Below are 14,050 nucleotides of genomic sequence, written 5' to 3'. Positions count from 1 at the left end.
CAAATGAAAGTGTCACGATATACCAATAACGTAAGCTCTTTCGCAGGAATACCAAGAATTGAGAAGAAATGAATTGATTTCATACATTTACACCCTACCGTATATTTCTGAGAAGTATTGGTAAAATTCTAACTGCCTCAAGCGAGATAAGATAATTTTTTATATCATAAGAGTTTTCTTTGACCCCTCAGAATAAATAAAAACCATTGGAAATGTGCATATAATTAAAAGCTATTACATTGCAATTACTGTATAACAAAATAAGGTTTTCAATTATAAGAAAGTTTCTCCCTTATCTCTTTAAAGATTGCAGATAATTGGTGTGAATGGTTTTGACTTTGATGACACTAGAGGCAAAAATCTATGCAGGTACTTGTTTTCTGTATTTAAGTTAAGAATTGGGTAAATGTACAAGTAAAAAATACAGAACCACCCCTTCATATTTTTCACTTTTTTAATATTTTTCGTAAGTAATATAAGGGCATTTGAATTCTTCGAAAAAACACGTTGCTAAATAATATTTTAACATGAAGAATTAGTGCTGGGGCAACAAAAATCCGATTCAAAGACGAGGATTTTTGCACCTTCACGAATACTTATTGTTGAAGAAGTATTACTTCGTTTGTTTTTTTATTTCTTCACAGGAAAATTAAATGGTGTCGACCATTGGGGCATCTGAATTTTATTCATTTTATTCAAATTATTTCTACTATTTTACGATTTTTTTTTCTGTATATTGAAAATGAAGGTTCAAAGAATGGGAAATTCTATATTGCAACTACATAAAAATTGTTTTCGTAATTGAAGACTCTTTGTCATTCTTACTCACGCTATTGTGTCGATAATTGGGACATTTACCTTACTCCAAATTTGTATTGCTTGAAAAAAGATATAAATTTAATTTCATTCTCATTTATATTAAAAAAATAAAATAAAACATAAAATATTTACATATATACAAATTTATTATTCTAGTTGAATATGAACAAATTGCTTCACAAATTCTCTCCAATTTTAATAGATGTTTTTCTACAGTTTTTCTGGATGTAAGTCTTTCACATGTCTTCTTAAAGTCCATTGCTCAGTTGTACTGAAATCGCATAATTTGCACTTTTTAGTCGAATGAATATTTTCCATATGACTTTTTAAATGAGTTTTTCTGCTCGCCTTATATTCACATATATCACATTGATAGTCTTTAATCTTCAAATGAACACTTTTGATATGTATGTTCAAATCTTTTTTGAAGTTGTAGACAATTCACATACATTACATTTGTAGTTTCTAGGTTTTGGATATGTTTCCGTATCTGAATGTACTTTCTGTATGTGATATTTCAACGAACTACTCAAATTTGTGGCATAAGCACATTCTTCACATTTAAATTTTTTCAAATTCAAATGTACAGTTGTTATGTGACGTTTCAAATTAGTTTTTCGACTCGTCGAATATTCACAAAGATGGCATTGGAATTTTTTCAATTTGAAATGTACATCACTCATATGTTGTAAAACCGTATTACTATCACTTGATATATAGTCACAAAGGCGGCATTTGAAATCTTTTTTGTTAAAATGCACAATGTTCACATGTCTCCTGATATTGCCTATCCAGATTGTCGAAAATTCACACAAACAACACTCGAATTTTTCCTGAGTTTCATTTCTATCTTTCTCTCCAACATCACTTTCCAGTTTCATATTATTGGCCTCGTAATATGTTCTGCCAGTTTCTCTTGCAATAATATTTCCGTTTGGTTCAATAAACTCCTCAGTAATTTCTAAATCTTCCTCCTTCACCTTCAATTCTACTTCTGGATTTACGTGTTCGTAAGCCATTATTCCAATATATAAATTCAATACTGTAAAAAAAAATTATGAAATCAAAATTATAGCAAAGTGTATAAACTTTCGGTAGTAGAGGTCGTTGTTTTTGGTCAGAAAAGGAACTGGTTGTCTCTTGTACAAAAATGTAGGTAGTTAGTTAATTCTGGTCTATGATCCAGAGAGAACCTGGCTTGTGTATTCTTCTTCTTGATTGACTGGCTTAAGCTTGGCCATGTCGAACTCACTGCGCATAACCAGCAAGGCGAAGTTTTAATAAAGGCAAACTATCGAACGTAGGTAAGGAATTGCGTAATCGCAAACTGGTAACAATGTAATATAATATTTTCGCTGAAGGTAATACGTTTGGGTATTTATTGTAATTTCAATGACAATGAAAAATAATATTACCGTAATGAAAAACCATGAGTCTGAATTGAATGAAAATCTTTCAATTCACCCAGTATAATTACCTAGATCTTACAATAATTTATTTCATTGAATATATACTTGAAAGACCTTCAAATGAAAGTGTCACGATATACCAATAACGTAATCTCTTTCGCAGGAATACCAAGAATTGAGAAGAAATGAATTGATTTCATACATTTACAAGTATTGGTAAAATTCTAACTGCCTCAAGCGAGATAAGATAATTTTTTATATCATAAGAGTTTTCTTTGACCCCTCAGAATAAATAAAAACCATTGGAAATGTGCATATAATTAAAAGCTATTACATTGCAATTACTGTATAACAAAATAAGGTTTTCAATTATAAGAAAGTTTCTCCCTTATCTCTTTAAAGATTGCAGATAATTGGTGTGAATGGTTTTGACTTTGATGACACTAGAGGCAAAAATCTATGCAGGTACTTGTTTTCTGTATTTTAGTTAAGAATTGGGTAAATGTACAAGTAAAAAATACAGAACCACCCCTTCATATTTTTCACTTTTTTAATATTTTTCGTGAGTAATATAAGGGCATTTGAATTCTTCGAAAAAACACGTTGCTAAATAATATTTTAACATGAAGAATTAGTGCTGGGGCAACAAAAATCCGATTCAAAGACGAGGATTTTTGCACCTTCACGAATACTTTTTGTTGAAGAAGTATTACTTCGTTTGTTTTTTTATTTCTTCACAGGAAAATTAAATGGTGTCGACCATTGGGGCATCTGAATTTTATTCATTTTATTCAAATTATTTCTACTATTTTACGATTTTTTTTTCTGTATATTGAAAATGAAGGTTCAAAGAATGGGAAATTCTTTATTGCAACTACATAAAAATTGTTTTCGTAATTGAAGACTCTTTGTCATTCTTACTCACGCTATTGTGTCGATAATTGGGACATTTACATTACTCCAAATTTGTATTGCTTGAAAAAAGATATAAATTTAATTTCATTCTCATTTATATTAAAAAAATAAAATAAAACATAAAATATTTACATATATACAAATTTATTATTCTAGTTGAATATGAACAAATTGCTTCACAAATTCTCTCCAATTTTAATAGATGTTTTTCTACAGTTTTTCTGGATGTAAGTCTTTCACATGTCTTCTTAAAGTCCATTGCTCAGTTGTACTGAAATCGCATAATTTGCACTTTTTAGTCGAATGAATATTTTCCATATGACTTTTTAAATGAGTTTTTCTGCTCGCCTTATATTCACATATATCACATTGATAGTCTTTAATCTTCAAATGAACACTTTTGATATGTTTGTTCAAATCTTTTTTTGAAGTTGTAGACAATTCACATACATTACATTTGTAGTTTCTAGGTTTTGGATATGTTTCCGTATCTGAATGTACTTTCTGTATGTGATATTTCAACGAACTACTCAAATTTGTGGCATAAGCACATTCTTCACATTTAAATTTTTTCAAATTCAAATGTACAGTTGTTATGTGACGTTTCAAATTAGTTTTTCGACTCGTCGAATATTCACAAAGATGGCATTGGAATTTTTTCAATTTGAAATGTACATCACTCATATGTTGTAAAACCGTATTACTATCACTTGATATATAGTCACAAAGGCGGCATTTGAAATCTTTTTTGTTAAAATGTACAATGTTCACATGTCTCCTGATATTGCCTATCCAGATTGTCGAAAATTCACACAAACAACACTCGAATTTTTCCTGAGTTTCATTTCTATCTTTCTCTCCAACATCACTTTCCAGTTTCATATTATTGGCCTCGTAATATGTTCTGCCAGTTTCTCTTGCAATAATATTTCCGTTTGGTTCAATAAACTCCTCAGTAATTTCTAAATCTTCCTCCTTCACCTTCAATTCTACTTCTGGATTTACGTGTTCGTAAGCCATTATTCCAATATATAAATTCAATACTGTAAAAAATAATTATGAAATCAAAATTATAGCAAAGTGTATAAACTTTCGGTAGTAGAGGTCGTTGTTTTTGGTCAGAAAATGAACTGGTTGTCTCTTGTACAAAAATGTAGGTAGTTAGTTAATTCTGGTCTATGATCCAGAGAGAACCTGGCTTGTGTATTCTTCTTCTTGATTGACTGGATTAAGCTTGGTCATGTCGAACTCACTGCGCATAACCAGCAAGGCGAAGTTTTAATAAAGGCAAACTATCGAACGTAGGTAAGGAATTGCGTAATCGCAAACTGGTAACAATGTAATATAATATTTTTGCTGAAGGTAATACGTTTGGGTATTTATTGTAATTTCAATGACAATGAAAAATAATATTACCGTAATGAAAAACTATGAGTCTGAATTGAATGAAAATCTTTCAATTCACCCAGTATAATTAGATCTTACAATAATTTATTTCATTGAATATATACTTGAAAGACCTTCAAATGAAAGTGTCACGATATACCAATAACGTAATCTCTTTCGCAGGAATACCAAGAATTGAGAAGAAATGAATTGATTTCATACATTTACAAGTATTGGTAAAATTCTAACTGCCTCAAGCGAGATAAGATAATTTTTTATATCATAAGAGTTTTCTTTGACCCCTCAGAATAAATAAAAACCATTGGAAATGTGCATATAATTAAAAGCTATTACATTGCAATTACTGTATAACAAAATAAGGTTTTCAATTATAAGAAAGTTTCTCCCTTATCTCTTTAAAGATTGCAGATAATTGGTGTGAATGGTTTTGACTTTGATGACACTAGAGGCAAAAATCTATGCAGGTACTTGTTTTCTGTATTTTAGTTAAGAATTGGGTAAATGTACAAGTAAAAAATACAGAACCACCCCTTCATATTTTTCACTTTTTTAATATTTTTCGTAAGTAATATAAGGGCATTTGAATTCTTCGAAAAAACACGTTACTAAATAATATTTTAACATGAATAATTAGTGCTGGGGCAACAAAAATCCTATTCAAAGACGAGGATTTTTGCACCTTCACGAATACTTTTTGTTGAAGAAGTATTACTTCGTTTGTTTTTTTATTTCTTCACAGGAAAATTAAATGGTGTCGACCATTGGGGCATCTGAATTTTATTCATTTTATTCAAATTATTTCTACTATTTTACGATTTTTTTTTCTGTATATTGAAAATGAAGGTTCAAAGAATGGGAAATTCTATATTGCAACTACATAAAAATTGTTTTAGTAATTGAAGACTCTTTGTCATTCTTACTCACGCTATTGTGTCGATAATTGGGACATTTACCTTACTCCAAATTTGTATTGCTTGAAAAAAGATATAAATTTAATTTCATTCTCATTTATATTAAAAAAATAAAATAAAACATAAAATATTTACATATATACAAATTTATTATTCTAGTTGAATATGAACAAATTGCTTCACAAATTCTCTCCAATTTTAATAGATGTTTTTCTACAGTTTTTCTGGATGTAAGTCTTTCACCTGTCTTCTTAAAGTCCATTGCTCAGTTGTACTGAAATCGCATAATTTGCACTTTTTAGTCGAATGAATATTTTCCATATGACTTTTTAAATGAGTTTTTCTGCTCGCCTTATATTCACATATATCACATTGATAGTCTTTAATCTTGTTTGTTCAAATCTTTTCTTGAAGTTGTAGACAATTCACATACATTACATTTGTAGTTTCTAGGTTTTGGATATGTTTCCGTATCTGAATGTACTTTCTGTATGTGATATTTCAACGAACTACTCAAATTTGTGGCATAAGCACATTCTTCACATTTAAATTTTTTCAAATTCAAATGTACAGTTGTTATGTGACGTTTCAAATTAGTTTTTCGACTCGTCGAATATTCACAAAGATGGCATTGGAATTTTTTCAATTTGAAATGTACATCACTCATATGTTGTAAAACCGTATTACTATCACTTGATATATAGTCACAAAGGCGGCATTTGAAATCTTTTTTGTTAAAATGCACAATGTTCACATGTCTCCTGATATTGCCTATCCAGATTGTCGAAAATTCACACAAACAACACTCGAATTTTTCCTGAGTTTCATTTCTATCTTTCTCTCCAACATCACTTTCCAGTTTCATATTATTGGCCTCGTAATATGTTCTGCCAGTTTCTCTTGCAATAATATTTCCGTTTGGTTCAATAAACTCCTCAGTAATTTCTAAATCTTCCTCCTTCACCTTCAATTCTACTTCTGGATTTACGTGTTCGTAAGCCATTATTCCAATATATAAATTCAATACTGTAAAAAAAAATTATGAAATCAAAATTATAGCAAAGTGTATAAACTTTCGGTAGTAGAGGTCGTTGTTTTTGGTCAGAAAATGAACTGGTTGTCTCTTGAACAAAAATGTAGGTAGTTAGTTAATTCTGGTCTATGATCCAGAGAGCCTGGCTTGTGTATTCTTCTTCTTGATTGACTGGCTTAAGCTTGGCCATGTCGAACTCACTGCGCATAACCAGCAAGGCGAAGTTTTAATAAAGGCAAACTATCGAACGTAGGTAAGGAATTGCGTAATCGCAAACTGGTAACAATGTAATATAATATTTTCGCTGAAGGTAATACGTTTGGGTATTTATTGTAATTTCAATGACAATGAAAAATAATATTACCGTAATGAAAAACTATGAGTCTGAATTGAATGAAAATCTTTCAATTCACCCAGTATAATTACCTAGATCTTACAATAATTTATTTCATTGAATATATACTTGAAAGACCTTCAAATGAAAGTGTCACGATATACCAATAACGTAATCTCTTTCGCAGGAATACCAAGAATTGAGAAGAAATGAATTGATTTCATACATTTACAAGTATTGGTAAAATTCTAACTGCCTCAAGCGAGATAAGATAATTTTTTATATCATAAGAGTTTTCTTTGACCCCTCAGAATAAATAAAAACCATTGGAAATGTGCATATAATTAAAAGCTATTACATTGCAATTACTGTATAACAAAATAAGGTTTTCAATTATAAGAAAGTTTCTCCCTTATCTCTTTAAAGATTGCAGATAATTGGTGTGAATGGTTTTGACTTTGATGACACTAGAGGCAAAAATCTATGCAGGTACTTGTTTTCTGTATTTTAGTTAAGAATTGGGTAAATGTACAAGTAAAAAATACAGAACCACCCCTTCATATTTTTCACTTTTTTAATATTTTTCGTGAGTAATATAAGGGCATTTGAATTCTTCGAAAAAACACGTTGCTAAATAATATTTTAACATGAAGAATTAGTGCTGGGGCAACAAAAATCCGATTCAAAGACGAGGATTTTTGCACCTTCACGAATACTTTTTGTTGAAGAAGTATTATTTCGTTTGTTTTTTTATTTCTTCACAGGAAAATTAAATGGTGTCGACCATTGGGGCATCTGAATTTTATTCATTTTATTCAAATTATTTCTACTATTTTACGATTTTTTTTTCTGTATATTGAAAATGAAGGTTCAAAGAATGGGAAATTCTATATTGCAACTACATAAAAATTGTTTTCGTAATTGAAGACTCTTTGTCATTCTTACTCACGCTATTGTGTCGATAATTGGGACATTTACATTACTCCAAATTTGTATTGCTTGAAAAAAGATATAAATTTAATTTCATTCTCATTTATATTGAAAAAATAAAATAAAACATAAAATATTTACATATATACAAATTTATTATTCTAGTTGAATATGAACAAATTGCTTCACAAATTCTCTCCAATTTTAATAGATGTTTTTCTACAGTTTTTCTGGATGTAAGTCTTTCACATGTCTTCTTAAAGTCCATTGCTCAGTTGTACTGAAATCGCATAATTTGCACTTTTTAGTCGAATGAATATTTTCCATATGACTTTTTAAATGAGTTTTTCTGCTCGCCTTATATTCACATATATCACATTGATAGTCTTTAATCTTCAAATGAACACTTTTGATATGTATGTTCAAATCTTTTTTGAAGTTGTAGACAATTCACATACATTACATTTGTAGTTTCTAGGTTTTGGATATGTTTCCGTATCTGAATGTACTTTCTGTATGTGATATTTCAACGAACTACTCAAATTTGTGGCATAAGCACATTCTTCACATTTAAATTTTTTCAAATTCAAATGTACAGTTGTTATGTGACGTTTCAAATTAGTTTTTCGACTCGTCGAATATTCACAAAGATGGCATTGGAATTTTTTCAATTTGAAATGTACATCACTCATATGTTGTAAAACCGTATTACTATCACTTGATATATAGTCACAAAGGCGGCATTTGAAATCTTTTTTGTTAAAATGCACAATGTTCACATGTCTCCTGATATTGCCTATCCAGATTGTCGAAAATTCACACAAACAACACTCGAATTTTTCCTGAGTTTCATTTCTATCTTTCTCTCCAACATCACTTTCCAGTTTCATATTATTGGCCTCGTAATATGTTCTGCCAGTTTCTCTTGCAATAATATTTCCGTTTGGTTCAATAAACTCCTCAGTAATTTCTAAATCTTCCTCCTTCACCTTCAATTCTACTTCTGGATTTACGTGTTCGTAAGCCATTATTCCAATATATAAATTCAATACTGTAAAAAAAAATTATGAAATCAAAATTATAGCAAAGTGTATAAACTTTCGGTAGTAGAGGTCGTTGTTTTTTGTCAGAAAATGAACTGGTTGTCTCTTGTACAAAAATGTAGGTAGTTAGTTAATTCTGGTCTATGATCCAGAGAGAACCTGGCTTGTGTATTCTTCTTCTTGATTGACTGGCTTAAGCTTGGCCATGTCGAACTCACTGCGCATAACCAGCAAGGCGAAGTTTTAATAAAGGCAAACTATCGAACGTAGGTAAGGAATTGCGTAATCGCAAACTGGTAACAATGTAATATAATATTTTCGCTGAAGGTAATACGTTAGGGTATTTATTGTAATTTCAATGACAATGAAAAATAATATTACCGTAATGAAAAACTATGAGTCTGAATTGAATGAAAATCTTTCAATTCACCCAGTATAATTAGATCTTACAATAATTTATTTCATTGAATATATACTTGAAAGACCTTCAAATGAAAGTGTCACGATATACCAATAACGTAATCTCTTTCGCAGGAATACCAAGAATTGAGAAGAAATGAATTGATTTCATACATTTACACCCTACCGTATATTTCTGAGAAGTATTGGTAAAATTCTAACTGCCTCAAGCGAGATAAGATAATTTTTTATATCATAAGAGTTTTCTTTGACCCCTCAGAATAAATAAAAACCATTGGAAATGTGCATATAATTAAAAGCTATTACATTGCAATTACTGTATAACAAAATAAGGTTTTCAATTATAAGAAAGTTTCTCCCTTATCTCTTTAAAGATTGCAGATAATTGGTGTGAATGGTTTTGACTTTGATGACACTATGCAGGTACTTGTTTTCTGTATTTTAGTTAAGAATTGGGTAAATGTACAAGTAAAAAATACAGAACCACCCCTTCATATTTTTCACTTTTTTAATATTTTTCGTAAGTAATATAAGGGCATTTGAATTCTTCAAAAAAACACGTTGCTAAATAATATTTTAACATGAAGAATTAGTGCTGGGGCAACAAAAATCCGATTCAAAGACGAGGATTTTTGCACCTTCACGAATACTTTTTGTTGAAGAAGTATTACTTCGTTTGTTTTTTTATTTCTTCACAGGAAAATTAAATGGTGTCGACCATTGGGGCATCTGAATTTTATTCATTTTATTCAAATTATTTCTACTATTTTACGATTTTTTTTTCTGTATATTGAAAATGAAGGTTCAAAGAATGGGAAATTCTATATTGCAACTACATAAAAATTGTTTTCGTAATTGAAGACTCTTTGTCATTCTTACTCACGCTATTGTGTCGATAATTGGGACATTTACCTTACTCCAAATTTGTATTGCTTGAAAAAAGATATAAATTTAATTTCATTCTCATTTATATTGAAAAAATAAAATAAAACATAAAATATTTACATATATACAAATTTATTATTCTAGTTGAATATGAACAAATTGCTTCACAAATTCTCTCCAATTTTAATAGATGTTTTTCTACAGTTTTTCTGGATGTAAGTCTTTCACATGTCTTCTTAAAGTCCATTGCTCAGTTGTACTGAAATCGCATAATTTGCACTTTTTAGTCGAATGAATATTTTCCATATGACTTTTTAAATGAGTTTTTCTGCTCGCCTTATATTCACATATATCACATTGATAGTCTTTAATCTTCAAATGAACACTTTTGATATGTTTGTTCAAATCTTTTTTCGAAGTTGTAGACAATTCACATACATAACATTTGTAATTTCTAGGTTTTGGATATGTTTCCGTATCTGAATGCACTTTCTGTATGTGATATTTCAACGAACTACTCAAATTTGTGGCATAAGCACATTCTTCACATTTAAATTTCTTCAAATTCAAATGTACAGTTGTTATATGACGTTTCAAATTAGTTTTTCGACTCGTCGAATATTCACAAAGATGGCATTGGAATTTTTTCAATTTGAAATGTACATCACTCATATGTTGTAAAACCGTATTACTATCACTTGATATATAGTCACAAAGGCGGCATTTGAAATCTTTTTTGTTAAAATGCACAATGTTCACATGTCTCCTGATATTGCCTATCCAGATTGTCGAAAATTCACACAAACAACACTCGAATTTTTCCTGAGTTTCATTTCTATCTTTCTCTCCAACATCACTTTCCAGTTTCATATTATTGGCCTCGTAATATGTTCTGCCAGTTTCTCTTGCAATAATATTTCCGTTTGGTTCAATAAACTCCTCAGTAATTTCTAAATCTTCCTCCTTCACCTTCAATTCTACTTCTGGATTTACGTGTTCGTAAGCCATTATTCCAATATATAAATTCAATACTGTAAAAAAAAATTATGAAATCAAAATTATAGCAAAGTGTATAAACTTTCGGTAGTAGAGGTCGTTGTTTTTGGTCAGAAAATGAACTGGTTGTCTCTTGTACAAAAATGTAGGTAGTTAGTTAATTCTGGTCTATGATCCAGAGAGAACCTGGCTTGTGTATTCTTCTTCTTGATTGACTGGATTAAGCTTGGTCATGTCGAACTCACTGCGCATAACCAGCAAGGCGAAGTTTTAATAAAGGCAAACTATCGAACGTAGGTAAGGAATTGCGTAATCGCAAACTGGTAACAATGTAATATAATATTTTCGCTGAAGGTAATACGTTTGGGTATTTATTGTAATTTCAATGACAATGAAAAATAATATTACCGTAATGAAAAACTATGAGTCTGAATTGAATGAAAATCTTTCAATTCACCCAGTATAATTACCTAGATCTTACAATAATTTATTTCATTGAATATATACTTGAAAGACCTTCAAATGAAAGTGTCACGATATACCAATAACGTAATCTCTTTCGCAGGAATACCAAGAATTGAGAAGAAATGAATTGATTTCATACATTTACACCCTACCGTATATTTCTGAGAAGTATTGGTAAAATTCTAACTGCCTCAAGCGAGATAAGATAATTTTTTATATCATAAGAGTTTTCTTTGACCCCTCAGAATAAATAAAAACCATTGGAAATGTGCATATAATTAAAAGCTATTACATTGCAATTACTGTATAACAAAATAAGGTTTTCAATTATAAGAAAGTTTCTCCCTTATCTCTTTAAAGATTGCAGATAATTGGTGTGAATGGTTTTGACTTTGATGACACTAGAGGCAAAAATCTATGCAGGTACTTGTTTTCTGTATTTTAGTTAAGAATTGGGTAAATGTACAAGTAAAAAATACAGAACCACCCCTTCATATTTTTCACTTTTTTAATATTTTTCGTAAGTAATATGAGGGCATTTGAATTCTTCGAAAAAACACTTTGCTAAATAATATTTTAACATGAAGAATTAGTGCTGGGGCAACAAAAATCCGATTCAAAGACGAGGATTTTTGCACCTTCACGAATACTTTTTGTTGAAGAAGTATTACTTCGTTTGTTTTTTTATTTCTTCACAGGAAAATTAAATGGTGTCGACCATTGGGGCATCTGAATTTTATTCATTTTATTCAAATTATTTCTACTATTTTACGATTTTTTTTTCTGTATATTGAAAATGAAGGTTCAAAGAATGGGAAATTCTATATTGCAACTACATAAAAATTGTTTTCGTAATTGAAGACTCTTTGTCATTCTTACTCACGCTATTGTGTCGATAATTGGGACATTTACCTTACTCCAAATTTGTATTGCTTGAAAAAAGATATAAATTTAATTTCATTCTCATTTATATTGAAAAAATAAAATAAAACATAAAATATTTACATATATACAAATTTATTATTCTAGTTGAATATGAACAAATTGCTTCACAAATTCTCTCTAATTTTAATAGATGTTTTTCTACAGTTTTTCTGGATGTAAGTCTTTCACATGTCTTCTTAAAGTCCATTGCTCAGTTGTACTGAAATCGCATAATTTGCACTTTTTAGTCGAATGAATATTTTCCATATGACTTTTTAAATGAGTTTTTCTGCTCGCCTTATATTCACATATATCACATTGATAGTCTTTAATCTTCAAATGAACACTTTTGATATGTTTGTTCAAATCTTTTTTCGAAGTTGTAGACAATTCACATACATTACATTTGTAGTTTCTAGGTTTTGGATATGTTTCCGTATCTGAATGTACTTTCTGTATGTGATATTTCAACGAACTACTCAAATTTGTGGCATAAGCACATTCTTCACATTTAAATTTTTTCAAATTCAAATGTACAGTTGTTATGTGACGTTTCAAATTAGTTTTTCGACTCGTCGAATATTCACAAAGATGGCATTGGAATTTTTTCAATTTGAAATGTACATCACTCATATGTTGTAAAACCGTATTACTATCACTTGATATATAGTCACAAAGGCGGCATTTGAAATCTTTTTTGTTAAAATGCACAATGTTCACATGTCTCCTGATATTGCCTATCCAGATTGTCGAAAATTCACACAAACAACACTCGAATTTTTCCTGAGTTTCATTTCTATCTTTCTCTCCAACATCACTTTCCAGTTTCATATTATTGGCCTCGTAATATGTTCTGCCAGTTTCTCTTGCAATAATATTTCCGTTTGGTTCAATAAACTCCTCAGTAATTTCTAAATCTTCCTCCTTCACCTTCAATTCTACTTCTGGATTTACGTGTTCGTAAGCCATTATTCCAATATATAAATTCAATACTGTAAAAAAAAATTATGAAATCAAAATTATAGCAAAGTGTATAAACTTTCGGTAGTAGAGGTCGTTGTTTTTGGTCAGAAAATGAACTGGTTGTCTCTTGTACAAAAATGTAGGTAGTTAGTTTATTCTGGTCTATGATCCAGAGAGAACCTGGCTTGTGTTTTCTTCTTCTTGATTGTCTGGCTTAAGCTTGGCCATGTCGAACTCACTGCGCATAACCAGCAAGATGAAGTTTCAATAAAGGCAAACTATCGAACGTAGGTAAGGAATTGCGTAATCGCAAACTGGTAATAATGTAATATAATATTTTCGCTGAAGGTAATACGTTTGGGTATTTATTGTAATTTTAATGACAATGAAAAATAATATTACTGTAATGAAAAACTATGAGTCTGAATTGAATGAAAATCTTTCAATTCACCCAGTATAATTAGATCTTACAATAATTTATTTCATTGAATATATACTTGAAAGACCTTCAAATGAAAGTGTCACGATATACCAATAACGTAATCTCTTTCGCAGGAATACCAAGAATTGAGAAGAAATGAATTGATTTCATACAT

At 29.9% G+C, this 14,050-nt stretch overlaps 1 protein-coding gene across 1 annotated transcript; it reads right to left on the bottom strand.

Moving 5' to 3' along the window:
• Positions 1-12,650: 12,650 nt before the first annotated feature.
• On the bottom strand, positions 12,651-13,460 carry LOC123678622 (RE1-silencing transcription factor-like). Its single transcript, XM_045615752.1, has one exon. The coding sequence runs from the start codon at positions 13,458-13,460 to the stop codon at positions 12,651-12,653; it is 810 nt and encodes a 269-aa protein (XP_045471708.1).
• Between the last annotated feature and the right edge of the window lie 590 nt (positions 13,461-14,050).

This window comes from Harmonia axyridis, chromosome 4 (assembly GCF_914767665.1).
Source record: "Harmonia axyridis chromosome 4, icHarAxyr1.1, whole genome shotgun sequence".
In the NCBI taxonomy this organism is placed as follows: domain Eukaryota; kingdom Metazoa; phylum Arthropoda; class Insecta; order Coleoptera; family Coccinellidae; genus Harmonia; species Harmonia axyridis.
This window is presented reverse-complemented; position numbering and strand designations above follow the sequence as displayed.

Bases quoted from the DNA above. Each gene is read 5' to 3' on its own strand.
- LOC123678622 (XM_045615752.1), bottom strand. From the start codon at position 13,460: ATGGCTTACGAACACGTAAATCCAGAAGTAGAATTGAAGGTGAAGGAG.